Consider the following 25490-nt stretch of genomic DNA (forward strand, 5'->3'; position numbering starts at 1 on the left):
GCTTGTATCAGAAATTGTGTGACCAGCAGGACTGGGGAAGTAATCCTGCACCTGTGTCCAGTTTTGGGCACCTCAATACAAAAGGACATTGAGGTGCTGGAGCAAGTCTAAAGAAGGGCAACAAAACTGGTGAAAGGTCTGGAAAACATCCCTTATCAGAAGCAACTGACAGTGTTAGGGCTATATAATCTGGGGAAATGGAGGCTGGGGGGAAACCTTTTCACTCTTTACAAATACCTGAAAGGAGGCTATAGTGACTGTGGGGTTGGTCTCTTCTTACTGGTGACAGACTGGTGACTGATGACAGGACAAGGGGAAATGGCTTCAAGTTGCATCAGGAGAGATTTAGGTTGGATATAAGGAGAAAATTCTTTACATAAAGGGTTGTTAAGCACTGGAGCAGGCTCCCCAGGGAGGTGGTTGAGTCTCCATCCCTGAACGTACTGAGAAATCACCTGGAAGTGGTGCTTAGGGACATTTAGTGGTGGGTCATCAGGAATAGCGTAGGGTTAGGACAAGCCTAGACTTGATTATCTTGAAAGTCTTTCCCAGACTGAGCAATTCAATGATACTAATTAGATTCCATAGGATATTGTTCCTGTTTCTCCCCAAAACTGTAGCCCTTGGGTAGAGCTGAAGTCTTTGTCAGAGTAGCGACCTTTGGGAATGTGAAAACAGACTACTTAAGACCTGAATAGTGAGGAACAAATTATGCTAATAAAGTTCCACTACTCTGTCCAAGTACTTACATTGAAAAGAAATTTAAAGTGAAAAAAGCCAAAAGGGTTCATAGGCCACAGAAGCAATGATCTTGGCCTTAACTTCTTCAGCAATTCCTGCTTGCATGATTAATTTCATATAGTCTCAGCTTCTGTCTCCAACCCTTTCTATACCTTCCCTTTGGAGATGTATTTTTGAGACAATAAAAAGGAGTCCTGTCTAAAGTGAAGGAAAAAAAAGTAATTTAAGACTGTATCAGCACTGCCTTTCTTATACCCACCCAGAATATTCTTCAAGCAAAGAAAGTAATTAGCATGTTGAAAACAAATGTTACCAAGTAAACTTTAACCAAAGGGGAAAAAACCTATATGTAGCAGAGTATTCTGCCAGCATGGCCCTTTCCTTTTTGAAGTGCTAGGTTTGCATCCAAAGGATCTCAGAAGTATCAAAGGCAGTAATTGTTTACTTACTTACTTTTTAAATAATTTGAACTAGACAGGTTGAAATGTTACCTACGCATTAATTATGTATTTTTCACAGTAATGTTGTCATTAGGTACTTGGGAAAGTAGTTGCAAAATTGTTCCTCCTATGAATTAATGAGATCAGATGAACACCAGGTTTCATAATTCTGAATACAATTATTTAAGTTATTTTATACTCCACCAAATACAGTTATAGACGAACAAATCCTCTTCACTCAGAATTCCTAGATAAAAGGAGAAATTTCTGAAAATACTAGAAAAGGGAATGGCTTACCTGACAAACTCCCCAAAACAGAAAGTTTTCTTTTGCACTAGCACTGCTGGTTTAGAAGGTTTTATGCACTACAGTGCATTTAGCCATGCTCTAACTAGTTTTGAACCATGAAGCCTCATGTGAAATCCTAGCTAGACGAAAAGTGTAGCACAATCTTATCGTGGCAAATTGTATCCTGGCTCAATAGTCCAGCTATCAAGGACAAGAGAGGACGCTTTTCCAGAAGACCTGAGAGAAAAAAGAAAAACAGGATCCAGACAGAAGGTTTGCCTTCAGTTGGTTGTATTTATTACATGAAAAAAATTAAGGAACCCTGAGGGATTATGAAGTACTCTATTTGGCAAGTATCAACTAGAGTTAAAAGTTAATGATGGCAGTTATACAAGGCAATAGTTACTAATGTGGAACTTAAAACACACCACCTTTAAAAAATACTGATTTTTCATGGTAAAAACCAGTCAAACTCATGAGGAAAAAAAAAATCCTAGAATGGCTATTTGCCCACCACCATTACTAGTTCTTCCATGCTACCTATCTTGTGCCAATAGGAAAACTGCAGAGCACTCTGCTGCCTTAGAAAAGTTGAAGGCCACTTTTTATTTTATGGAAGTCATTCTGGGTCCAAAATAATCCTCCTGTCACAGGAGTATTCAATTCTGCAGATCTGTGAGAGGAAGAGAAACAAAGCACATAAGCACTGAGTTGATTTAGAAGCTCACATCACCACAGTAATTTTGGTAACACATAACAACTGAGCATCACCAGAGCAGCCATAAATGTGGAAGTTTGAAAAGAAGGAGAAAGGAAATTGCAGCAAGACCAGGTACACCCAGTGGTTGCTTGCTTCATGGTTCTGCTTTCTAGTTGTTAGGAACCACGATGAAACTCCAGACACAGAGGACTATTTCCTATTGGAACACAACCAAAATGCAATGAACAGTGTCATTGCAAGGCCATGGTTCTCATCAAAGTTATTCATCCTGGTTTATCACCAGGCAAATTCTGCACAAGCTTGTTTTTAAAATTCTGCACTTCTAGACTAACTCTATAGGAGGAGCAGTCTGTATCTTACTAACAGGATCAGGAAACACGACAAGTGGTCAGCAGTCTGAAGTGCAGACTGATACATTATTCCACCAGCACTGCAAAGGTCCTTCCAAACACGGATATTTCTTGAAAAATCCATGAGAAGTGCAGTTAGTTGATGTTGGAGATAGTAGTAGACATGTGGGACAAAATATTTTGTGAAATGGAAGTGAAAAGGAAATATCATCCTTAATTTTTCACATCATATACTACAAGGCAAAGAGAGAAATGCATTATGTGGTTCAAAAGGCCTGTCCACACTCACTTTGTATTGGGAGCCTTCCAGTCCTCTCTCACTGGCTGATCAAGCAGGGACATCATGGAATAATTATCCAACATGAGACCATCAGGGTCATCTGTCTGACCTGGGAGTTTCCCAAGGGGAAAGTCTTTCCATTGTACTTCATCTGGGTAAAAACAAAACATAAGCAAGAAACCTGAGCTCCCCAGAGAGATTTCAAAAAATAATAAAAAAAGATACCCCCAAGTCCACAAGTATGGTCTAATGCAGCCAGCCACCCAGCAAACAGGAACAATCTTGGGTACTCAGCAAAAATAAATTTGAAATATAATCTCTAATAATTTTGTTTCCAACCTTACTATCTCTTCCAAAGAAAGCCACTGTAGTAGGTAACAACAGAAAGATATCCGGTGCCACATAGCATCATGTGTAGCTCATCCAAACCACTGTGAGACACGGCCCATTAAAGAATTTCCATAGTATTCTAAAGCAACCTTCATTTACCTTTCTCTTTTAAGTACACTTTCATTAGAAACACTCACATTGACTTACACACATCAGTTTTTAAGAAGTCTCTCCACAAATCACTCACCAAAAAAATCTTCTCAACTGCAGAACCTTCCAGCCCAACATGAAAGTACAGCTACCTTATGAAAGCTAACTAAATACTGGACATACTATTTATTCCCTCTAAAAACTTGGCTTGATCCTTTCTTTGGCTTGCCACCACATCACAACAGCAATTTTCCTGGAGTACAAAGCTTAAAAGCATGTGACTGGTGCCTTCCAGCACAGCCTAAACGTGATTTCAAATGTCCCAAAGTCTGACAAACAGAAGTCCAAGAAATACCCATATTTTCCTTGCCATTCACAGCTGTCATCTATGCTGCCCCACCAATTGGATATATTTAAATTTAAACCAGTTTAGAAAAGCTTAGTAAAAAAACTTAATGAGTTAGTAACAACATATTCTGAAAAAAACACTCACAGAATTCTAAGAGTTTGAGATGACTCCTGCACATAAACAGAAGACTGGAAAACAAACAAAAAACAATCCACAACAAACAATTTTTAGTGATCTGGCATTTAAATTATTTTGAAACACACTTCAGTTCTCGCCAGGCCTGAAGAGACATGAAATTGAATTCCATTAACATTTGCCAGTGATGAAGACAGTCTAAGTCTTACAAAGAAATTTTTTACCTGCACTAATCTGCCAGGCGGACCCTTGCAGCGCTGCCCTTTTCTCAGCAATAGCCATCATGTTACCAGAATGAGCAAGTCCTTCCCAAGGATTCACTTCAGTTACCATTTCTTCCTCTTCCTCCACCTCCGCTACACCACCATCTCTCTCCAGCTCATCTTCTTCTTTCTCTTCAGTCTGCCCTTGATTTTTAACCTGATTTTCTTGCCTGGCCCTCCACTGTAAGCTCTCGATAGTGTAAATTGGTTGCTTACTGCAGTCTGAGGAGAGGCCAGGGCTGGGCAAAGGGCCACCTCCTTCTGTATAAACAGAAGTAAGGTAGAGAAGGTTCTTCCGTGAAGACCGTGGCAGGCGAGGTCTCATGATTGTGAGGACCCTAGAAAGGGAAAGGGCACTGTAAAAGTCTGAAAAGCAAAAAAAAATTTCAGATTAAGGCTTATCTAGCTGAGCATGAGTTTTCTCCAGAACAGTTTGCTCAAATATCCCCTCTAGCAGGCAAATTTGATCATTCCCTGGTGGGTGGATGCTGGAATACTCCCTGTTTGTGATTAAAATAAAGGACTTGGATACTTCTAACTGAACTCCTGCTTCATTGTTTTCATGTGAAAAAGTTACTACTTCTTGGTATCACCTGTAAAAGCAGTCACATATCTGCTACCAAGTCACTTTTCTTCTAACCAGATTGCTTCTTTAATACCTCCCCACGTAACCCCCACTTCCATTTTAAATTCTCCTTTATCTCTCTGTAGAATCAATGCGGAGATAAGCAGCAACAGGCAGGGATCTGGGTGCACCACCACAATGCAAAGGGAGGGACAGGAATGCAGCTACAATGCAGGGATCACAAGGGACCTGGCCAAAGCTGTCACAAAGCACCACTTGCTTTGATCCTTTTCTAGGTCATAGGATCAAACTTACAGCTGAAGAAGGTGTGCGGTTGCCCAGGAGGGAGCTTCCAAGCAATTATCAGTCAGTCTTATCCACTGCAAAGGAACTTTATGGAGGAACAACTCCTTCACGGGTGCCTGTTTATTACAATGTTGTTTTTTCTTCCCTTCAAAGAACACAATAAAAACAAAGTGCTCAAAACTCTTTAAAAATACACCCTTAATACCTTTGTGTTTTTACTGGAACATTCATCCTCAACTGGCATTCCAACCCCAGTCCAAAACCAGATGTTCTGACCAAATGCATCAAGGCTGTTAAAAGGACTTGCCAATGCACTGACAACTGGGTTAGCTCCACAAGACATGACTGCAGCAACATGCTGACCATCCCAAGCTGGGTCTGCTCATATGATCCCAGTCAGGAAATCCACAAGATGCATTTGTACAGTATTGTCCCAAATAAATGGAGTACCTTGCTTCTGAGACCTGGGACCATTTCAGAGAGCCCTGCCATGAGCAGAGCTAACAGCCAGGAACTGCTGTCATTGATGGATCTTGGTACATAATAGATGTGCTCAGCACACACTGAAAGCACCAGACAGGAACGTATGACTGACACAGATGCTGGCAAAATTTTGATGTGAACTGAGGCAGACTAGGAGAGGACAGGAAAGGTGGCAGAGTTAACCAGCTGGAAGCTTCCTCAGGGATGTACCAGGTAGCAGTGTATGTATCACTCCTGGTAACACAATTCCTGTGACACACTTTTGAGTAATTAAAGCTCTTCTGTGTCCCCCTCTGGAGTGAAACACATAACTTGCCAATTTAAACAATTCTAAGGAGTTAGGAACACAAAAGAAAATATAACTTGTTACTTTTGTGTAAGTTACAAAGGCATGAAAGTCCTGTGGTAGGATCGGAAAAAGACCGCAAGACTATGTGAGTGTCTTGGAAAGACACTTCAGTTCTGTCAGGAATGACCTGGGAACAGGGAACTCATAACAGGTTGCATATAACATCTTTAGCTGTTATCTTCTACTGTTATTTTCTACAAGTACTAGTATTTGGAAAAAACAGCCTTTAAGGGCTTTATCTTTCATGCGAGAAACTGGCATGAGGAGGCTGCAGCCAAGTTGCCAGTAGCAATTTCATTGTTTTGCAAAGAAATGTATGACACACAGGAACTGCAGGTTGAAAAGTGTAACAAATGCAACAATAAAAGCTCCACATTCACCTGACAAAATATAATGATTAGGTTCTTGCACTTCCCATCTGAAGGTGTCACCAGCCTCTCAGTTTTCACAGTAGTATAGAGGAGACTTGTACATTTTTTACACACAGAAATTCCAGACATACTCACCAGCATTCACTTTGGCAATGCCAGTCAGCATCTCAGAAATCCAGCCGATCAAGAACTGAGGTCGAAGTTCTGAAGAGTCAGAACATTCCTTCAACTCCATAAACATTTTCTCCAGTAAGATCTGTGTAAAATTTTGGGAAAGGAGGCCTGTCAGCAAAGGCTGCCAGAAGCAGTAAAAAGTCTGAGGAATTTTGAACTGCCATACATCTCTATTTGCTGCAATAAGAGAAGAGAAATAAACAAACAAATAAATAAATCGATAAGCCAAAAATCACTGTTTTGTTATTTTTCATGAATCATGGGTGTGACACTTGTTCTAAACTAGTTTGTTTTAACATTACTGGTTCCAGGGTATTTCCTGGGATCCTTACTGAACCTGGAACTCTATTTTCTTATGCTAAGGAAGTAAAAAAACCAGCAAATTGATACATTATACAACAGCTCAATTAAAGTAAAAAAAACAATGCCTGATCTAATCACATGGTAAGCCACAGGAAAAACTACCTTTTATTCTAACTAAAAATATACTGCAAATACATTCTGTTATTCTAACTAAAAATATACTGCAAAAAGATGGCACTTTGAGCAAAGCAACACAGAATCAAAAAGCTCTAAAGTTTTTACTACTATAGTACAGTCACAGAAACCTGAGGATCTTTCTTGGAAAATCCCAAAGCTGGTGTTTCCAAGAGGTCCCAAGAAAATAGGCAAATTATTAATTTTCACTGCCTCTAGGTATCTGATTTTCTTGCAGAAAATCCAAGTGGTTCCATGCAGTATGGGCAGTAGTATGGGACTAAGATGTAACTGGTGAATGAGGCTCAGAAAAAATCCCATTTAGATCTACTTTAGTCTTTGGTGTAGAAAAGAAACCCATGGGTGTTCATAAAATCTGTAACTTGCAGACAAGGGCAGAGATGCAAGCTCTTAAAGATGCTTTGGCCAGGCAGTATCCACTGCTGAAGCAATATCCTTCCACAGGAAGAGATTTAGGCAAAAGCAATAGCTAAGCATGGCCATAAAGGGGTCTGGAGAACAGACTTGGACATAACACCAGTTATTTTTTGTTGATGCGGTGCCCAGAATACAAACCTTCATATTTGATATTTAGCATCTTCAGACAATCCATCTTTGGGATGAGAAAGCCATCACTGAGAAGAGCTTCAGCCAGCAACTCCCTTAGAGAAATCAGAGACTCTTGTTAACCTCTTGCTCCTTTACATATCAACACCACTTACACCACTTCTTAAATAAGTTTTAGGTTATCTGTTTTATCTCATTAGTTTTAGATTTAAAGTAGTTTTAGATTATCTGATTATCTTTTCTATCAGATAATTGACAGCATAAGTTGGAAATTAAATCAGGCTCCTGAGATGTACCACCTAATTCTAGGACTTTCCTGGATAAATGACAAACTTTGAAAACTGTTTTAGTTTTGTAAGTATCACATATCTCATAAGCACACCAACTCATTGGTGCCCAGTAATCCATATTATCACATGCACCTGAAGAAGAAAGGATGTAAAACCAATCCTTTCTTACCACCACTTTACCTTCTAAAGAAAGGACTGCAAAGCAGTGAAATTCCCAACACATTGTGCAGGAATTAATTTCATTTGTAATCTACAGCTATCTTAAAATGTTTCCACAAACATATCTTTTTGAAAGACAAGAAAAAATCTAACCCAGCATGTAAGGACACAAGCCTGTGTGCAGTAACAACACTGAAACACCTTAAGAACTCATTCGCAGTAACAGCTTTTTAAAAGAAAAGACTCACATATCGGCACTGCTGGACTAATAGACGCTGTTTAACAGAACATCACAACTGCACAGATTCTTTCTAAGCTAGAGGTGGTGTTGCAGACAGGATGGTTACTTTTCAAATCTTCTCAAAGGTGTCCAGGATATCAACTGACAGCTTTCTCCTTTATCAGCTGAACACAGTGAAAAAGTAGTGCAACAGGTCTACAGCCCCAGCTCTGCAGAGTACCTTTCACCTCAGTTCCTTATCCAAGATGTACCTGTTCTCTTGCATCAGGTCTTTGATCTGAGCCAAAATCCAGTCCACTTCTGAAGAGGAATCAAACCACATTTCTCGAGACTTCGAAACAGACTGCACAGTCTGCAGAACCTGAGTGAATGAAAAATCCAAGCATTAACAGAAAATATGCTTCAATGGAGAACAAAAAAGACATTGCTATGAGAAGAACATGTACATGCCATATGTACTGCATCATCAGCTCTTAAAAAAACCTTCACAAAAGTTCCCTTCCTTAGAGGTATATTAAAAAGTAATATAAGTCATGCAATACTTGGAAAAGGCCTGAATTTAAAAGGCAGCATCAGCAAAGAGTTGCAGACACCGGGCTTCTGCAGGGATTTATGATGGATGATAGACACACGGGCTAATGACTTCCAAATGACAGGTCTCAATTTCCAGAGACACTAGGCTGCATGAAAACAAACTCCACCCAGACAAGGAAAACAAGATCTCCAAAAAGTGCATATCTCACTTAAAACATGAATAGAGTGCTCACACAAGGAACCATCACAGCTCAGGTATTTCAAATGAGCCCTGGCCAAGAGCACCAGTTCTTCAATTTGGACAAAAATGAACATGTATTGCCCCAGGCAGGAAATGAGAAGAGCCAAAAGTGCTAACGATCGGTCTGCACTTACCCGAAATTGCTCATTCTTGTAGGACATCAGCACATCTCTGACTTTTTCTAGAAATAAACATTAATTTATAGCTTAAACAGGAGATGGATCAACTATACATGACAGAATTTTGTAACTGGGCAACCTGCTTAGTTCTGCTAAATACACTCAAGGAAGGCATCAGTCAAATGAAGTTTTAAATTCTGATTCAGACAATGCTCTGAAGACTCCTACAGCTTCCAGCTGTAGTCTGGTGGGTGAGTTACTCCCCATAAGAACGTCATGTTTTGTAAGAAAAATATTATGACTACTTGGCTTTACTGTTTGAGGTACTATTTGATACTTCACATGCCTCAAACTCCCAGAACAGCCATCTAATCCGAACTCCCTCTCCTTCAGTAAGTCATTCAAACTAGAAAGCCACTTCAAGAAAAGCTCATTTCGGTTTAAAAGCTTCTGGTAATGGAAATACAGCCACTGGAACAGTTTACCAATGTTTTCCTGTTGTTTTTCACTTTGTACATTAGATTATGTCCAGGTTGAGATACCTCTGATTTATATACTTTTTATATACTGTTATCAGGGCTAGAATATAACTCACTTAAACTGTTTTCTCTAGCATGAGACATGTAATCCTCGTATCTGCCATTGTTCTAGGGCCACCTACCATGGAATTCCTTGTGTTTCTGACAGGCCTCATGCTGTGGAGTTTGAATCTCCCAGGAATCATTGCCCAGCTCTGCATTTGCTTCCACCCCTTCCTGCTCCTCTTCTTCATCCTCACTTTCTTCACACAAGTTATTGCCCAGCTGCCGGCTCCAATATGTCTTTCGTAGCCAGTCCAGCACAACATCACAGCCTAAGGAAGAACAGAAAACTCTCTTCAGTGACTTCACTGCTGTGTTATTGAAAAAAAATAATATTGGTGGCACATTGCTAATTTGCATTGTAAGAAGAAACAGTATTAACAAGCTGCAAACCTTGAAATCACACACAACTCCATTAATGAAAAGGTCAACATTTAAAAAAAAAAAACCAAAAAAACACAACAAAACCAAACCAAACTCCCCCACAACCCAGTATCACAGGCCTGGTTAACACCCACTCCACTGTCTTTTTGGCAACAAAAAAGACTGGACACCACTACAGTGCTGCACCTTACTCAAGCTAGGCCAAATTTACATAGTCCCAGCAATAGTGATCTGATGAGAAAATGAGCCAGTTCTTCAGATTCACAGTGATCAACACAGTGTGTATTAACAGTAACACTTTTTTGTGAAGAGACTACTCTAGGCATACATTAGATAGAACTGAAGGAAAATAGTTTTCTCCCACCACTGCTTCACTATCCAACTCAATCTAAGGTCCTAAACAAATGCTTAACCCAAACTTCCCAGAAATTCCTTCAAACACCATGATCTGGTCATTATGCATTCAGGCTTGCATTACCTAACTGCATTTTTCCCTAAATGGGATTTTTTCCCTGGATCCGAAAATAAATACCTTTGCCGTTTAAAGTCTCAAAACTGTCTCTAAACAGTTTTGCAGGCCTTTTTGGGCTTCATCAGTAAGCTTTAAGCATTTACCTCTTTCCCCGAGACTGAGCTTCCTGAGAAGTAAAGCATAGAGAGCTGCCAGTATTTTTACCAGGGGAAGGAGAAAGTCTCTGAACACCTGCCCTGTGAGGTACCACAGTCTGGAGCAACCAGACAGAGTTGGGTTACCCCCCCCCAAGCAAGCCTTCCCGGTGTCTCACACCACTGCTCACCCTGACAGGAGGAGCTGCTGTCTGCCCTGACACGCCCCAAAATGGCGGGAAGAGGGCTGCCCCCTCAGCGCCCGCCCAGGACTCAGGCCAGGCCCCCACCGCCACCACTCACCCTTGCGGCACAGAGCCAGCCGTGGCAGCTTCCCGTGGGTCAGCTCATGACGGAGATCCACAACCCAGACGGGGATATCCACCTGGAAGAAGAGTCACGGGTGTTACTCCACAGTCTCCACAACCTAACCCCACAACCTGGTGCAGTCCCGCAAGGCTGCAGACAACCTCCACCTGGGTGGGACAGCCTCCTCTGGGCCACTCCTGCACCCCAGTCCCACAGCTTTTCACCCCAAGGGACGGCTGACATCCCCTCCTCTCTGATCCCACTCCTCCTCTGCCCTAGGATCCATACAAACTTGGGATTTAAAAGTTGAAGTTCTTCAAAGTTACTTGCAGCAACAGATGTTGTTTTAGACAGAGATGCTATGTATAATTTAGTGAGATACTAAGAAGCAATTTAATTGTATTTAAACTAATGAAACAATCTGGATGACAATTTGTATATCAGTGATACAAATAGTACAATACTTAAGTCATACACACTAAGCATGTAATTTTTTGCAGATTTCCTAAGGACAACTAACTTCAACTATAGAAGACTCTATTTTTAAGTGATCAGGTTTAAAAATTCTGGCACAGCATCTGTCTTAAAAACAGAAAAAACCCCCAATCAAGTCATCCTTTTCATAGAGGGTCCTCAGGTAGGAGTCTCAGATCCTATCTGTTCTTCACTTTCAAAACTTGCCATTCAGACCCATTTATGATGCTCAGTGCAGCTGCTCTAAAAGGACTCAGGTTGGTCCTCCTGTTACAATTACACCTTGAACCTTCCTTCCTCCAGGCACGAATGGACAAGCTCACTTCAAGCTAGAGTCAAAACAACCAAGTGAACGCAAATGTGATTAAGTGCTTTCTACATATAATCTTGCTTCTTAAAGAGTAGAATTTATAAACCCCAGATTTAGCTTTTTTCTTTTTCTCAGCAGCAAAGAAACAAAAATACATAGGGTATATGTCAAGTGGGCCTATTCAGACATAAATCAAGACTTTTGATCACTCATGATTCAAAATTCTTTAACCACCATCCACCTTTCTTACTCCTAATTTGACTTTAAAGAAAAAAGCTTTTGACCTAGTTACATGAAGTCTCTTCAAAGCTTTGTAGTTGGAAAGAACTGGCATCTTTATCCGTTTCTTGATTACAAAAGAATGACACCCCCACCCTCCCACCTCCATTCACCCAGTATTCTTGATAGACAATGCATATAGTCTGTGTATATACGTAACTTATCAATTTACTCTTATTAAATATTTACCTCTCTGGCTAATTGTCTCAGAGGAATGCTGACCATTTTCTGTTTCCTTTCTGTGATCAAGTTGACAAATCTGCACGCAAGTGACAGGAAAGATAAACAACCATCAAGAGTTGAAATGTAGAACCCCAGAGGCAACCCCCCCAAAGCGCTGTACAACATGGTGGTCCCAGAGGTGCATAGTAAAATCAGCTGAATAAAGCTGTCTGTTCAGGTCTCTCACAGAGCACACCACATGCCTTCAGAGCCTACCTTACAAGAGCCAACCCATACGAGAGGATTAGTTCATAGGACTTCAACTTGCCAGATGAATCCAGGACCTTGCAACGAATCAGTTCAGCGGTGCAATCCACTGCAAGAGGCATTTTGGGACCATACCTAGAGATACAGGAAAAACAGGTGAATAGTCTCACAAAAACACATCCCCTTTGCAAAACGCATGGCTTTCCAGCTCCTTTTTGTGCATAACAGCTGTTAAAACGGTATGCTGAAAGCAATAAAGGATCTTTCCAGGCGGCTTTTCTTCGGAGCAAAGGGATTACATGGCTACCCCGAAGCCTACACGTTAAATAAGCACTTACATGCAAAGTACAGACACAAGGCAAGATGCAAAACCTAGACTGCTCTTGTGTGGGGAAGCGGCAGGGCAACACAAGCGCAGAAAGGTGATCTGGGGACCAGGATACACTCACTGCATACTCCGCCTCGAGATCGCGAAAACCGTCTGTGAGGCGGCGAGCTCGCTGGGCTTCTGGCTCCCCTGCCCGCCCGAAGCCTCCGCATGAAGCTGGCGCCCCGCAACGCGGAGCTGCCCGCCCGGCGGTCTGCACGCACCGCCTCCGGGAGCTGGGAGCCTACCGCAGGACCGTGAGGAGCAGCCCGGGGCGGAAGGCCGTCAAGGCCGCCTCGGGGCCCAAAGAGACGGCCTGCAAGGCAGCGCCGGCCCATATCGCTCTACCCGCCCGCGGCGTGCGGCCCATACCGACTCTTCCAGGCCGAGACCCGGTCCAGCGCTTCCTGCTGCAGGCGGCTATCACCGCAGTACAGCCCCACCATCACCTGGTCCCACTCCGCCCGGCCCCTCCATGCCACCACCGTCCGCAGCGGCTTCAGCCCTTTGCGCGCCGGTGACAAACACCGCCGGCTGCAGGCCCACGCCAGCTCCCCCCGGCCCGCCATTCCGCGACGAGCCGAGCCGAGCCGAGCCGAGCCGAGCCGAGCCGAGCCGACTGCAGGCCTCGCCCTGGGGCGGGGCGCGAGGCGCGGGGACGCTTCCGGGGCGGGCGGTGGCGATCCCGGGGTTCTGGGGAGCTCCTCGTGGCCGAGGGGCGGCGGGTGTCTCTCGTTTCCTAGGGATAGGGGTTCTCCTCCGGCCGGTGCAGGGCTGGTGGTCCGCGGCAGAAGGGGCTGGGTGCCGTGAGGTCGTTGCAGAACAGACGAGACCCCCCCCCCCCCTCCCCTCCCCCCGAGGTGGCGGAGGGCCGTGAGATGTGTCTGGGGTCAGAGAGCGAGGGAAGCGGGAGGCCGGGCCGGGCCGGGCAGGGCGGGGTGCGGAGCTGAGTCCCCGCAGCCCGGGCAGCGGGGGAGCGGCTCCCCCCGGCCGGGGCCGCGCTCACCGAACCTGTGCTGCCGGTGGTCCTTTCAGTCCGTGGCTGCTCTTTCCACCTGCAACTTTACAGGTTTTGTCAGCAGGCTGAATCAGTAAATGATTAGAAAATCTTATTTTGGGAGTCATTTTTTAAAAATTTCACTTTTCACTGATTGTTTGCATAATCCCAGGAATACGCTTGTGTTAGAAGTCAGAGAATAGGATGGGGGAAAAAGCACTGTGAAAGTCCCCATATAACGCTGGTTTTGCTAGCTAGAAAAGCTAAATTTCTCGGTTCTTATCTGCAGTGCCTAAAGAGTAGCTTGGTCTTCCCCTGAGGCTGCCAGGACCCTGTGGTAGCTTGAGCTAATGAAGTCCCACCCCCCTAATTTAGACTGAGTAGCATGAGCATATGAATATGACTGAATGCAAAAATATTCTAGAAATTCTGCCCTGTACAAATTCACCAAGTATTAAATATTATGGGAGATAAATGCTGAATGAGTTCTGTTAAAATACAGTCTTTGAAAAATGCCTCAGTTCATTACAGCTTCAATCTCATTCCCACTGCCTGACTCCCTACCCCCCCAAAAAATCTACCTCGTTCTTTGGTGTTAATAAACACCAAATGTAAGCCAAATTGAAACAAGAGTTTCATTACTCAAAAAAAGTGCAAGGTTGAGAGAACAGATTTTTTGTTGCCAAACTCCTGCAGCGCTTCATGTAGTGAAAGTGAATTTTCAGAATACATGAGGCAATGAGAGAACTTGGAATAAGGCCCTGTTCTCTGGAAATGGAGTTGCACTTTTCATCTGCTTAAAAAATGTTCTGAAAGGACAAACTGTTCACTGCATTGAAAAGCTCTTATTCGGAGTATAGGAACACCATGTGTCATTTTGGTTGCCAGATTATTTCTGGTTTTCAGAAATCAACAGCAGTGTAAAAGTTGTAAAGGCAAGTAGTGCAGTGCTGTGGAATAGATAGGACTAATCAAACTTGATGAAATCACTTGTGTTCAGAACCTCAGAGACAAGCTAGAAATTAAATTAAAAGGAGTATGTTTCATTTTTATTCTCTGTGGAGAGGGAGAAAGATGTGAAGACTATTGTTATAGAGATGGAAGGGAAGAAGTACAGGACTAGCATAGATTTCACATTCTTCATGTGCTTTTAGAGTCCAGACCCATGGGTGGTGTTGCTCTGCTTGTGATGTCTGGCTATGAGGTTGCTCCATACAGGAGCAAAGAGACAGGCTGCTATGTAGCTAAAAGGCCTAAGTGGAAAATCTGCTTTCTAAAAGAAGAGAGATTTCAGTGTGACAGGGTAATACAGGTAGTAAATCAAAATGAAAAATTCCTCAGGTCAACTGTGGAAATACTTCCTCAAAAAATACAAGAAGCTGCTTTTCATTTGTATTTGAAAAGGAAGTCCCTTCAAGCCTTCCTGAATAGTCTTGCTCTTGCTGGGAATAAGGAAATTCCTTTTCCTATTTTCTTTCTATAGAGTTTGAAGTAAGCACAGGCAATTCCTAGAAATGGCTTTGGAATATCAGCTGAAGGGAAACATCACAAGCAGCATGCCATTCTTGACTGGGATTGTCAGCTATGTGCCAACCTTCTTCCTGGAGTAATCAGTGACAAAAAATGCATTTAAAATCAGTAGGTGCAAAAGATTAAGCTTTGGATCATGCAGAAATGAAGAAAAAGTCCTGTAAACCAAAAAGGGAGAGTGACAAGAAGATGGGAAGTCAGGTATTTTTTTGTTTATTTGTTTGCTCCTGTTATTTTCTATATTATTTTTTTTAGTTAAATTTGAATAAGGCACAGCCAAGAAAGAACTGTATTCTGTCTGCCTTTCTGTGGCTTGATAATCTCTAACTGGTCCTAAAACACTTGAATTCCATGTGTTTCCCAAACACCATGGCCCTTTGAGATTGCAGCTGTGGGTGGCAGAGTAGTCAGAGCAAAGCTGGCCTGGCAGTTGTTGCCTTTTTGGTTGAGTGTTATTCCCTGGACTGGAGAGAGTGACTGCTGATAGGGCAGAGAACAAGGGAGAGGGGCCTCTGCATCTTTTCAGTGCTATTGGCTGGTTTTGTTTTCTGGCATCTGTAAGACTTGAGCTTTGGAGACCAGCCACTGAACATCCTGTTTCCACCAAGTTTGTTTCTGTTCTTCCCAGTCTCTTCTTCTTTCTTCTGTTTGCAGAGTTGCTGCAATAACACCAAGGTAAGGACACAAAATGCCACTTCTTGGCTCATTTCTTGCATGGGGATTGTTATGTTCGAGCAGGAGGTATCTAACATTCTAAGCAGATAAAGGCAAATTTAGCTGGCATCTCAAAAATCAGTGTTCTCTTTACAGTACTAGGCAACAGAGACCAGTAATGTAACTCCAGATTTGCTGAGTGCTAAATTAACCTGACCTGCTTAGAATCACTCTGGCTGGATTTCTGCAAAGCAATGCCTGCATGTTTTTAGTCCTTGTGCTGGGTCTTGCTCTTATTGAAGTTAGTACAAATTTTAGGTGAAGGTCATCAAGCTTCAAATATATTGGGATTGTCAACGACAGCAGGTAGGCAGTAATTTTCTTATGACATGAATGTGTGACCAAGCTGCAGCTTCCAGCCTTTTCTGATAAAGATGAATGAGGTGCTGTGTGTAGTTCTTCACTTCTGTGAGTCTTCCGTTGTGCAGGGCTTGTTTCTCTTATGGTCCTGGGTTAGAAGTATCCTGTGATTCCCATGCTCAACATCTTTATGCAAAAAAAAGGGAGGAGGGACAACTGTAATTTCTGTGCACATGGTCTCAGCTTACTGACCAGCCATCTCTGGGTAGTAGTCCAAGCAGGAAAGATAAACAGGATTGCTCTGTTACAAGAAGGACCAGAACTAGAAATGGAAGGCAGAGAGAAGGACTGGATGGAAATTTGTAGGTACAGACAATCAGATACGTCTGGGTGAATACAGCTCTAGTCACCTTCTCAAGAGCATCCTGTCTCTGTTCTTGCATGTCTTCTACATGCTTCCGAGGCTACAGTGATCCTTGGTTTTCCTTCCCTCTTAGAATAATATTCATAAAGCAGGGCTTGAGTTTCTCCCAGGTATGCCAGATTTTAAAGAGCAAAACAGGGGGCGTGTTACAGGGGCAACTGAATGTGCAGGCAGCAGGTTCTGGTGCTATTCTGAGACAGCAGCCAGCTCTGAAGGAAAAGGCAGTATGTTGTTACACATACCTGTCTAGTGCAGAAGTCCTGCATATAGATTCCAGGTAAGGAGCAGCTTCTTGCAGAGGGAAAGATGATTTTGCTCTGTGGGACAGAGACAACTTAATGAAAAATCACAACTCAGCCAACCTAAATGTTCCCACCAGGCAGCAGGGTCTCTTGTGACGTGTTACGCCAGGCTCAACACAAGATTATGCTTAAAGACTTGCCTAAGCAAATAAGCTGTTGAATAATGTTTTGCCTCTTTGGCACATGGAGTTCTCCATGAGAAACTGCTTGTGGAGAAAGAGATTGGGTGCAGAGATGGAAGAACTAGACAAAGGGAGAATTAGTGGAAGGAATGTCTTGGGAATGAGAATTTTATCTCAAGCAAGTTTATTGCAATGATTATCTACAGTATATGAAGAAATGTGGTGAAATAAGCTCTGGATTATGTGCTCTGTCCCCATGGGAAGAAGCTGAAAGAGAGAACCACAGTGCAAACCAGATGTTTCTCATTTAGTTTGATGCATCTCCTGAGAAGTGCTCAAACAATATGGCCATGGAGCAGTCTAGGAACAGGAAAAGAACATGATTCATAATGGCAGAAGTGTTTTCGGGCTCAAAATGTGCATTGAAAGAAGTAGAATGGAGTACCCTGGAAAAACCTTCCAGCTCCATAACTTTCTCTACTTCTTTTAACTTTTGTTCTTCTCTTTTTAACTGAAGGTAAACAAGAGCCTATGAGGACATGCACCTCCCTTGTCCCTCCCAGATGGAAGACTCCAAGGAAAAAGTCATCCTGAATATTGGGGGAGTCAGATATGAGACATACAGCAGCACCCTCCGGACTTTTCCAGGGACCAAGTTGTGCAGCCTAACAGAGCCTCATGCCCCAAACGTGTATGACTATGATCCCACCACCAACGAGTTCTTTTTTGATAGAAGTGCTGAGGTCTTCACCTATGTGTTGAACTACTATAGGACCAAACACTTCCACTGCCCCATTAATACTTGCAGGTCAGTCTTAGAAGAAGAACTGGCTTTCTGGGAAATAAATGAGACACAGCTAGCATCCTGCTGCTGGCTGAAGCTGAATAAAAAAGAGGTGCAGCCAGAGGAGGTTAACATTTGGGATGAAAATGAACAAACTGATGACCATTGCCTTATCATCCAGGCAGAAACAAGTGATTCCAACTGGCGAACCAGGTGGCAGCCAAAGATTTGGTCTATATTTGAAAAACCCTTCTCCTCTTTCAGTGCTAAGGTAATGTTGCATGTGGAGATGGACACAGTCTGTGTCCTTTGGGGTTTCTGTAATGCATCCATAAAATTGCTAATGTGTTCATAGCTTTGATAAGCATGTTTTTTTAGTCGCAGATTAAAAAAGAAAAAAAAATCTCATTATCGGACATCTCCATCTTATCTCCTCCTCCTGTCCCTGTTCTCTGTCCAAAATGCTTGCCCTCTGCCTTTTTAAAACATCAGGCATGCAGAATAAAAAAAACAGTTCTGAGGCTTCAGGGCATGTTTTTTGCACTGCTGGTATTTCTGGAGTGAACATATAGTGCTGAAGAGGCCCTTAGTGTGAGCCTTTCCACACTGCTCCTGCTGCCAGACATTTCTCCCTTATGAACTCCGATGTAGGAGTTCAGATATTTTGGTTTCTTTAAGCTGATCTTCTCTTGCTATGATTCAAATCTGAAAGGAGAAAGTGCGCTCCATGCGAGTAGAACAGTGGTGATTTGAGAAAGATTAGTCTGGGATTGTACTCTGTGGAGGGGATTGTGGGTGGGGCAGTGAGGTTATGTGGACTAATGGCACATGTGCCCTTTCCTCCCTCTGCAGTGCTTGGCTTTTGTTTCTCTGCTGTTCATCGTGGGAATTGTCATCATATTCTGTGAGGAGACCAAGGCACAATTTGAGTTCTTTACTGCTAACTTCACATCTGCTGGCTTTTCTGAAGTCTTTCACGACAAACGTGAACCCTATTACCACCAGGCTGCCTACTTGCTTCATCTGGAGCTTTTCTGTGTCCTCTGGTTTACTTTTGAGTTCTCTGTGCGATTTTGTTTCTGCCCAGACAAAAAGTTGTTCTTCCAAAATCCTCTGAATGTGATTGATTTCCTCTCCCTCTTCCCAGTTTACATTGAATTCTTTGTGACCTGGCATATTCAGAGAATGCCAAGCCTGGGGCTTTGGTTGGGCCTTCTTCGCGTTGTCTATCTCCTCAAACTCCTGAAGATATCCAAGCTGATAGAAACACCACTTATCCTAAGGGTTCTAGTCTACACCCTCAAGTCTATCCTTAGAGAGATTTGCATCTTGCTGATGATTTTGGCCTTTGAGACCCTCTTCTTTGGCTCTCTCTTTTTCTATGGGGAGTTGCTGGGTATCCATCCCTCCTACACAGGAGAGCTGCACTTCACTGACATTCTTGTTTGCTTCTGGTGGGCTTTGATCACACTCACTACAGTGGGCTATGGAGATATTATTCCTGTTACCACAGCTGGCCAAGTGACAGCAGCCTTAGCTGCTGTATTTGGCATGTTAACTATTACCATCCCAATACCCATTTTCCTGGTGAAATTTAAAAGCTATTATGACATTGCTATCTTCAAACAGAAGCTCAAAAGGAGCAAGAAACATTAGCACTCCAGAACCACTACTCCCTCTGCCTTTAGCAATAAAGCTTCAGCATGGTTTATTTCCTTTGGTGGGAAAGGAGTGCATTTCTTACTGCAGGTTGCAGTACTTGATACACAACTGATGAAACCTGTTGAATCCCATATGGGTCTTTCCCATATTGCACTTCAGCTCCTGCTCTTTTACATGTCACACTTTGTCTCCTCTCACTGTTCAGAGGCAGGCTGTGATGGTGCATTATAGCCTAGATGTGCACCACACAGCCCACTTCCATGACTTGGGGACGCACCATAATCCCTCAGCTGGCTTACAGCCCTGCATCGCTTGCCTCATTTTAGTCTGATTTTGCGTGCTGGGAAAGATTTGTGCATGGTTCTGCTTCCACTGCAAGGACGAAGCATGGATATTTTTTTTAAAACGCTGTTCTGTTTCCCTATTTTACCTTAACAAGACATCACATCTGATTTGCTGTGCTCACATGTTGATGTAAAGAGGGGAACACTCTGAAGTGAGTCTGTAAGCCTGACAGACAGCACTGTTTGATAACTTGCTTTGCGGGCTCACAGGAATTGCTGTGACATTTGGGTAGCAGCAAGGAAGCCCTCCAACAGCAAATCCTTTTTGGCTTTGCTGAAGTCAATGGCAACCTTTCCTTGATGTCTGTGAGATCAAAATTTCATCAGACACTTCCAGTGGATCAACACGTTTCAACAGTTCTTCATTTTTACATTACAAAGTCACTGAGCTATTAATCAAAATCTCTATAATGTTTTTGCTGTTGAAAAGAAAGAACCTAATATACTCAATATGATTTTGCTGTAATTTACTTTCTTAAGTAAGGCATAGGTGTAAACTAGGAATACGTATCTTCCAACTAGATAACAATTTTAACTGTTACCTATGTTTAATTTTGAAATAACAAATACTGTTGAAGTATGAAAAAAAGCCCCACATTCCATCATTTATATAGCAGGATGGTGTGCTAAGATTGTTTTGTTTAGTAAGTAAAATTTTCTGTATACAATAACGTATATTTCACGAAGGCTCCTTTAATTGCAATTTTAAATAAGGGTTGTCTGTAGTGAAATGAGGCAATCAGGTGTTGCTAATTACGAGGTGGGAGGCGTGAGCTTGTGTTAAGCCCAGCTGTGCCCAATTAGGGCTGATCCCAGCTGCACATGAGCAGGACTGGGGGCCAATAAAAGGTGAGCTTCCGAATGCATGCTCAGCTCACTCTGGAGCAGCGAGAGGAGGAGGTTTGCTGAGTCCGGAGCAGAAGCACCGAACAAGGTCAGCCAAGTCTAAAGGCAGCAAGATCAGAGCACTGTTTGTGCACCTTGGCAAGAACACCTGTTTGACTTCGAAGTGCCGTGCCCCAAGAAAGGTTCGTCTGCTACAGTTGTCTCTCACTATGATTTTCTGTTCAGGATGGCGTTTTAAGGCTTTATTTTTATTGAAACATCAGATAACTGCCCTCTTTTCCAGTGCAATTACAATGAATTGGATTTTGTGTAAAAACAAAAAACACTGCAAACATTCCAGGCACAAAACATGAGAAGCTGGAGACACCCTGGCACTGGAAGGAAGGTCTAGTTTTCCTTCACTCACCTTTGCTGTGCACGGCATGGTGGGAGGGAGCAGGGTGAAGCCATGTGTGCTCGTTCATAGGAATTTTTCTTAATTAGATCAAAATATTCATATATCACCTACTTGGAAATTAGTATTAATTGCAGCCGTTTACCATAGACTTACCAGGCCTGTCCTCAAATCTTCCCCAGGATGGGAAAGGGCCCACTATATAATCAGCAGGGGTCCCACTTGCTCTCGAGACCATCTGGTGGGTTTGTGCACGATAAAGTCTCAGCCCACTTCCTCGAGTAGAATCAGCAGGGCCGGACTGGACAGGACAGGACCCGACCCCGCTGTCCGCCCCCCCGTTGCCTCCCCCTGCTGATCCCCTCCCCCGTTACCCCCCCGCTCTCCCGCCGCTGCGCGGTCTGTGGGACCGGTAGGCCCGGCCCCCCTGCCCTGGAGCCGGCGCTGCACTGTGTGGCAGGAAGGGGCACTGCGGGTCACAGGCCACTGCAGGCAGCGCCGCGGTGGCGGGGAAAGGGGCCCGTCCATGGGACGGCTTTGGCAATGCAGCGGGGACTCCCCACCCTACTCCGGGCCACTCTGTCTCTCGAGGACTCTCTTCGCTGCGGATTTCCCAAGCAGGAGAAGCGCTGCGAGGAGCTGTGCCTTAGTGCGTGCCCAGGGAAAAGCACTGCTGCCTGCTGGTGTTACCCATCACCAACGCAGTTTGTGGAGCAGTTCCGTGATGACTGTAGCACAGCTTGCTTGGGTTCCCTTGAAACAAATCTGTATCCCACCATTGATTTGGGAGCAAAATGTGAGGGGAATATCCTTCCCTCACTCCAGCCGTGCACAGAGCTGATCCCCTGTGCCCTCTCTGTTAGTGTTAAGAATCACATCCACATCTCTTTACGTGGCTCTTGGCAGTCAGTACAGTTCCACAGCACAGACCAGGCTGTGGTCTTAAGCTGTTGCTTTTTGTCTGTTAAAAATCTTGTGACAGAGCACTCATTCTTTCCTTTCAAATTGCTGCCTTCTCTGCTTTTTGTTTCTATGAGCTGTGCCTGAGGGTTCATTGAGAAGAGCCTCAGAAAGGATAAGTGAACACACTACTTTATTATCCAGTAATTTTTAAGCTCCAAAGAAGTATCATCTGGGCTGAGGAAGATTCATGCCAAGGTCAGGATGGTGAACCCTCTCACTGGGCAAAGGGTGGGAGAAGGATGTCTCCCTTGTTGGAGTCATGTTTTCCTCAATCAGAATGCAGTGTCCTTCCTGTCTGCAAAAGGAATAATATCCCACTGAATGACATCTCTAAGGCCTGTTTCTGGGAAGCACTGTTATGCACTACTGGAGCATTTCAGGGAGAGGGCACTGATCAGGTTTCAGGGAGTACCTTTTCCACTTTTTTTGTGGCTGTAGTCAGAGGAGCTCATGGCCAGTACACACTAAAAAAACATACATATAAAATAAGGATTTTAGAGCAGAAAGCCCACTCTTCACGAGTCTATCAAAGCTGCTGAATGTGATAGAAAATACCTTGCTCCACAAGGATGGCTACATGTAAGACACGTTATGTGCCATGCAAAACCAAGGGGAAGAGAACTCAAGGAACAGTGACATGGCTACTGTGGTCTCTCTATTTCCTTCAGCAGGTTAAGTTTGCATACAAGAGACAGGTTATATTGTATGTCAAGTTAATAACACACATTGCTAAAATAATATCCTTGAAGTGAATTGCCTTTTCAATTTCATCAGATACCTTGTCTTGTGACAGAGCATAGAAAGGAGACCACAGCTTATCTTGAGGTCTGCTTCTTTTATGCATGATCATTTACAGAGAACTTCTCTAATATTTTAGTTTTTCTTACTGCAGACTTTCTCCCACATTGCTGTCTCTTCATGCATCCTCATTCAGCTCCAGCAATCCCAATATCAGCTCCAGAGTTACCCACCCCCCTAGCTTCTCCCTAGCATCCCTCAACTCTCAGCTGCTGGTGTGATCTCTGCTGGCCCAGCCCAGCAGCAATGAACAGGAAGGAGAGAGTCATGCTGCATCCTTCTCTGCTGGGAAACACCAACTGCCTCACGGCCAGTCAGTGTAGCAGTGCTCCTGTTTTTGACTCATTGGAATCCCTTGTCTTCTGGATACTTCCTTATATTTTTCTCCTCCTTCTCTCCATATTAGCAAGCTGATAAGGACAGAATATCTAATGTTTGTGCTGTGCACCTGTGGTCCAAGCAATGCCTGAAACCCATCCCAACCCCAGCACCTTCACTCACCTCTGACTGAAACCTGATGTTAGCCTCAAACTGTGGCACAGCCTTTAGGTAAATTTCACTCACATTCTTCCTCTGACCAAGCTCCCCCTTGGAGCCTGCCAGCCTGTGCAATGTATTTTCAGATATGCCTGTGTGGCACACTTTCCTCAGCCACAGAGAAATTCAGATATAAAACTTTGCAGTTCTCTTCAGTGACTCATCTGTGCTGGGAGGGGACAGTTTCTTTTTTCATTTCTGCAGCTGGGAGAGGTACATCCTCTGGTGCCTCAGGAGGCCAAGTTTCTGACTCGTGTCTGGGCCCTGCACTAGCACAGCATGTGTGGCGCTGGTGGGGGGAAATGTGTTCTGTGTGAGTGATACGAGGGGAATCATCCTTCTAAAATATGCCGCCTTTCTGCCTCCCTCCCCCACTTTCCTTTTTCCTCCTTCAGTGTTGCCACCTTGTAGTATTTTTCATCAGAGGAAGCAGATACATCAAGGAAGTCAATGGCAGGGGCGAGAGGGGGGGGGAGGGGCGGAGAGGAGGAAAATCACATCACAGCCCAGTCTGCCAGTGTAAACACTTGGTGATTTCCTGTTATTGTAGCCTAAAATACACCATGACATCATTTGTGGGCCTCCCAGAATCACCCAGAAGGAGGAAAAGGAAGCATTCCCAGCCCGCCCCCAGTGTGAATCCAGGGGATTCAGACCCTATAAGGCAGTGAAGCTCTTCAAGCAACAACGATAGAGTTTTGAAAGCTTTCTTGTTCTTGGCAGAATGGAAATTTCACAAACAGGGAAAAAGGCTTTTAATTTTCCTAAAGGAGACCACTTTATGCCTGATGAAATATTGATGTCATTAGCCATGGTTACTTTAGAAGCAGAGATTAAATACAAGAAATGCTCTCAGCTGAGGACAAGCACCAGGGAGCCCCTCACCAAAATCATGTCAGTTCATCATTCCCAGATATAGCACCCACTTTTATTTCAAATCCCTCTACAAACAAGGTAGTTAGGTCAAAAGTTTTGGATGATATAAAACAGTCTGGTATGGAATTAATTTTATAATTCTAAAAGGTGGATCTAGCCCTCACTATAGATGAGATTGCCAGGGAAATGTTCTTCCTCCTTTCCTAGGTGTTGAATCAATAAAGACATTTACCCAGGAAGTGAGTATCCTAGAATTTGACCCAACAGGCCCGATTTGTGTCCCAGTTACAGTTTATCCTGAATCACTGCACTCAGTCTGCACCACTGTGAGGAAGAACAGAATGAGGTTTTCCAAGAGATGGGCTCTCAGCTTTTCTGAAAGGGATAACAAGGCTGATTCCACACCACACCCTTCACTTACAGTTTCTGTGGGCAGCCTTTCAGATAGACCACGGTGGGATAGCTGCAAAATTTGTTTATTTGTTTGTTTTTCCAAGCAGGGTAGCAAACTTCATATATACAGTGCTGTATTTCTAGTAATTTGGACTCATACCCTCCTTTGCACACCTTCCAACTGCTTGGCAAGCATTGGTAATCATAGTGTAACTTTTTGTTCTTGAAACAGGATGAATTAGTGTTTTCATGTTGTATGTAAGGAAATGGAGGCACTGAGATTAAATTAATCACTACCTCATTGAATAGAATGTTGTCTCTTAATGTGGGCTCAAACCAATCCTGTACCTCCAAACAGTATCACAAAATGAATTTGTCTTAGGATCATAGAATCATAGAATTGGCTGGGTTGGAAGGGACCTCAGAGATCATCAAGTCCAACCCTTGATTCACTGTCGCTGCAGTTACCAGACCATGGCACTCAGTGCCACATCCAGGCTCTTTTTAAATATCTCCAGGGACGGAGAATCCACCACTTCCCGGGGCAGCCCATTCCAATGCTTGATCACCCTCTCAGTAAAGAAATTCTTTCTAAACCATAAACCATCTATACCGTATACCATCTTACCATAAGGTAGACCTGAAGTCTGACTAAAGTCAGTCTAGAGAAGCATCATACTAGCAAGTCTAGTAAATAAAGCATGTTTGAGACTGACATTAAAAAAGAACAGAATAGTCTTGCAGTTTACTAGATAAACAATAACAATGCTGTAAGTTTTGCTGTTAGTAGCCTCCTGGGGTTGCTGGAGTAGAAAGGTGGGGTGTCCCCCATGAATTATTTT

The 25490-nt window shown here is 43.4% G+C and overlaps 2 protein-coding genes across 5 annotated transcripts; one reads left to right on the forward strand and one right to left on the reverse strand.

The window, feature by feature from the left end:
- Positions 1-1743: 1743 nt before the first annotated feature.
- On the reverse strand, positions 1744-13303 carry LAS1L (LAS1 like ribosome biogenesis factor). 2 transcript variants are annotated; one of them, XR_011728702.1, is made up of 13 exons: positions 13035-13286; positions 12305-12430; positions 12056-12125; positions 10798-10879; positions 9585-9776; positions 8939-8985; positions 8281-8390; positions 7349-7434; positions 6257-6472; positions 4928-5063; positions 4009-4413; positions 2830-2971; positions 1744-2142 (listed from the first exon to the last, which is right to left on the reverse strand). XR_011728702.1 is itself a non-coding variant. In XM_071757905.1 (13 exons), exons 1-13 carry the CDS (start codon positions 13229-13231, stop codon positions 2052-2054), a joined length of 1872 nt encoding a protein of 623 aa, XP_071614006.1. In that variant the 5' UTR covers positions 13232-13303; the 3' UTR covers positions 1744-2051. The 2 variants fall into 2 exon arrangements, 1 of the variants encoding a protein (XP_071614006.1); XM_071757905.1 differs by having other exon boundaries at positions 4009-4385; positions 13035-13303.
- An 840-nt stretch (positions 13304-14143) lies between these two features.
- On the forward strand, positions 14144-20516 carry LOC139802672 (voltage-gated potassium channel KCNC1-like). 3 transcript variants are annotated; one of them, XM_071758060.1, is made up of 3 exons: positions 14144-15390; positions 17569-18106; positions 18688-20516. In XM_071758060.1, exons 2-3 carry the CDS (start codon positions 17591-17593, stop codon positions 19489-19491), a joined length of 1320 nt encoding a protein of 439 aa, XP_071614161.1. In that variant the 5' UTR covers positions 14144-15390; positions 17569-17590; the 3' UTR covers positions 19492-20516. The 3 variants fall into 3 exon arrangements, with proteins under 3 accessions (XP_071614161.1, XP_071614162.1, XP_071614160.1); XM_071758061.1 differs by lacking the exon at positions 14144-15390 and adding an exon at positions 15409-15864 and having other exon boundaries at positions 17615-18106; XM_071758059.1 differs by lacking the exon at positions 14144-15390 and adding an exon at positions 15410-15864.
- Positions 20517-25490: the final 4974 nt, after the last annotated feature.

This window comes from Heliangelus exortis, chromosome 14 (genome assembly GCF_036169615.1).
Source record: "Heliangelus exortis chromosome 14, bHelExo1.hap1, whole genome shotgun sequence".
NCBI lineage: Eukaryota > Metazoa > Chordata > Aves > Apodiformes > Trochilidae > Heliangelus > Heliangelus exortis.

Excerpts from the sequence above, each read along its gene's own strand:
- LAS1L (XM_071757905.1), bottom strand. The coding sequence starts at position 13,231 with ATGGCGGGCCGGGGGGAGCTGGCGTGGGCCTGCAGCCGGCGGTGTTTG. Across the intron at positions 12,126-12,304 it reads TATGGGTTGGCTCTTGTAAG|ATTTGTCAACTTGATCACAG; the intron begins GTAGGCTCTGAA and ends ACTTGCGTGCAG. Across the intron at positions 10,880-12,055 it reads TGAGACAATTAGCCAGAGAG|GTGGATATCCCCGTCTGGGT; the intron begins GTAAATATTTAA and ends CTCTTCTTCCAG.
- LOC139802672 (XM_071758060.1), top strand. The coding sequence starts at position 17,591 with ATGCACCTCCCTTGTCCCTCCCAGATGGAAGACTCCAAGGAAAAAGTC. Across the intron at positions 18,107-18,687 it reads TCTCCTCTTTCAGTGCTAAG|TGCTTGGCTTTTGTTTCTCT; the intron begins GTAATGTTGCAT and ends CTCCCTCTGCAG.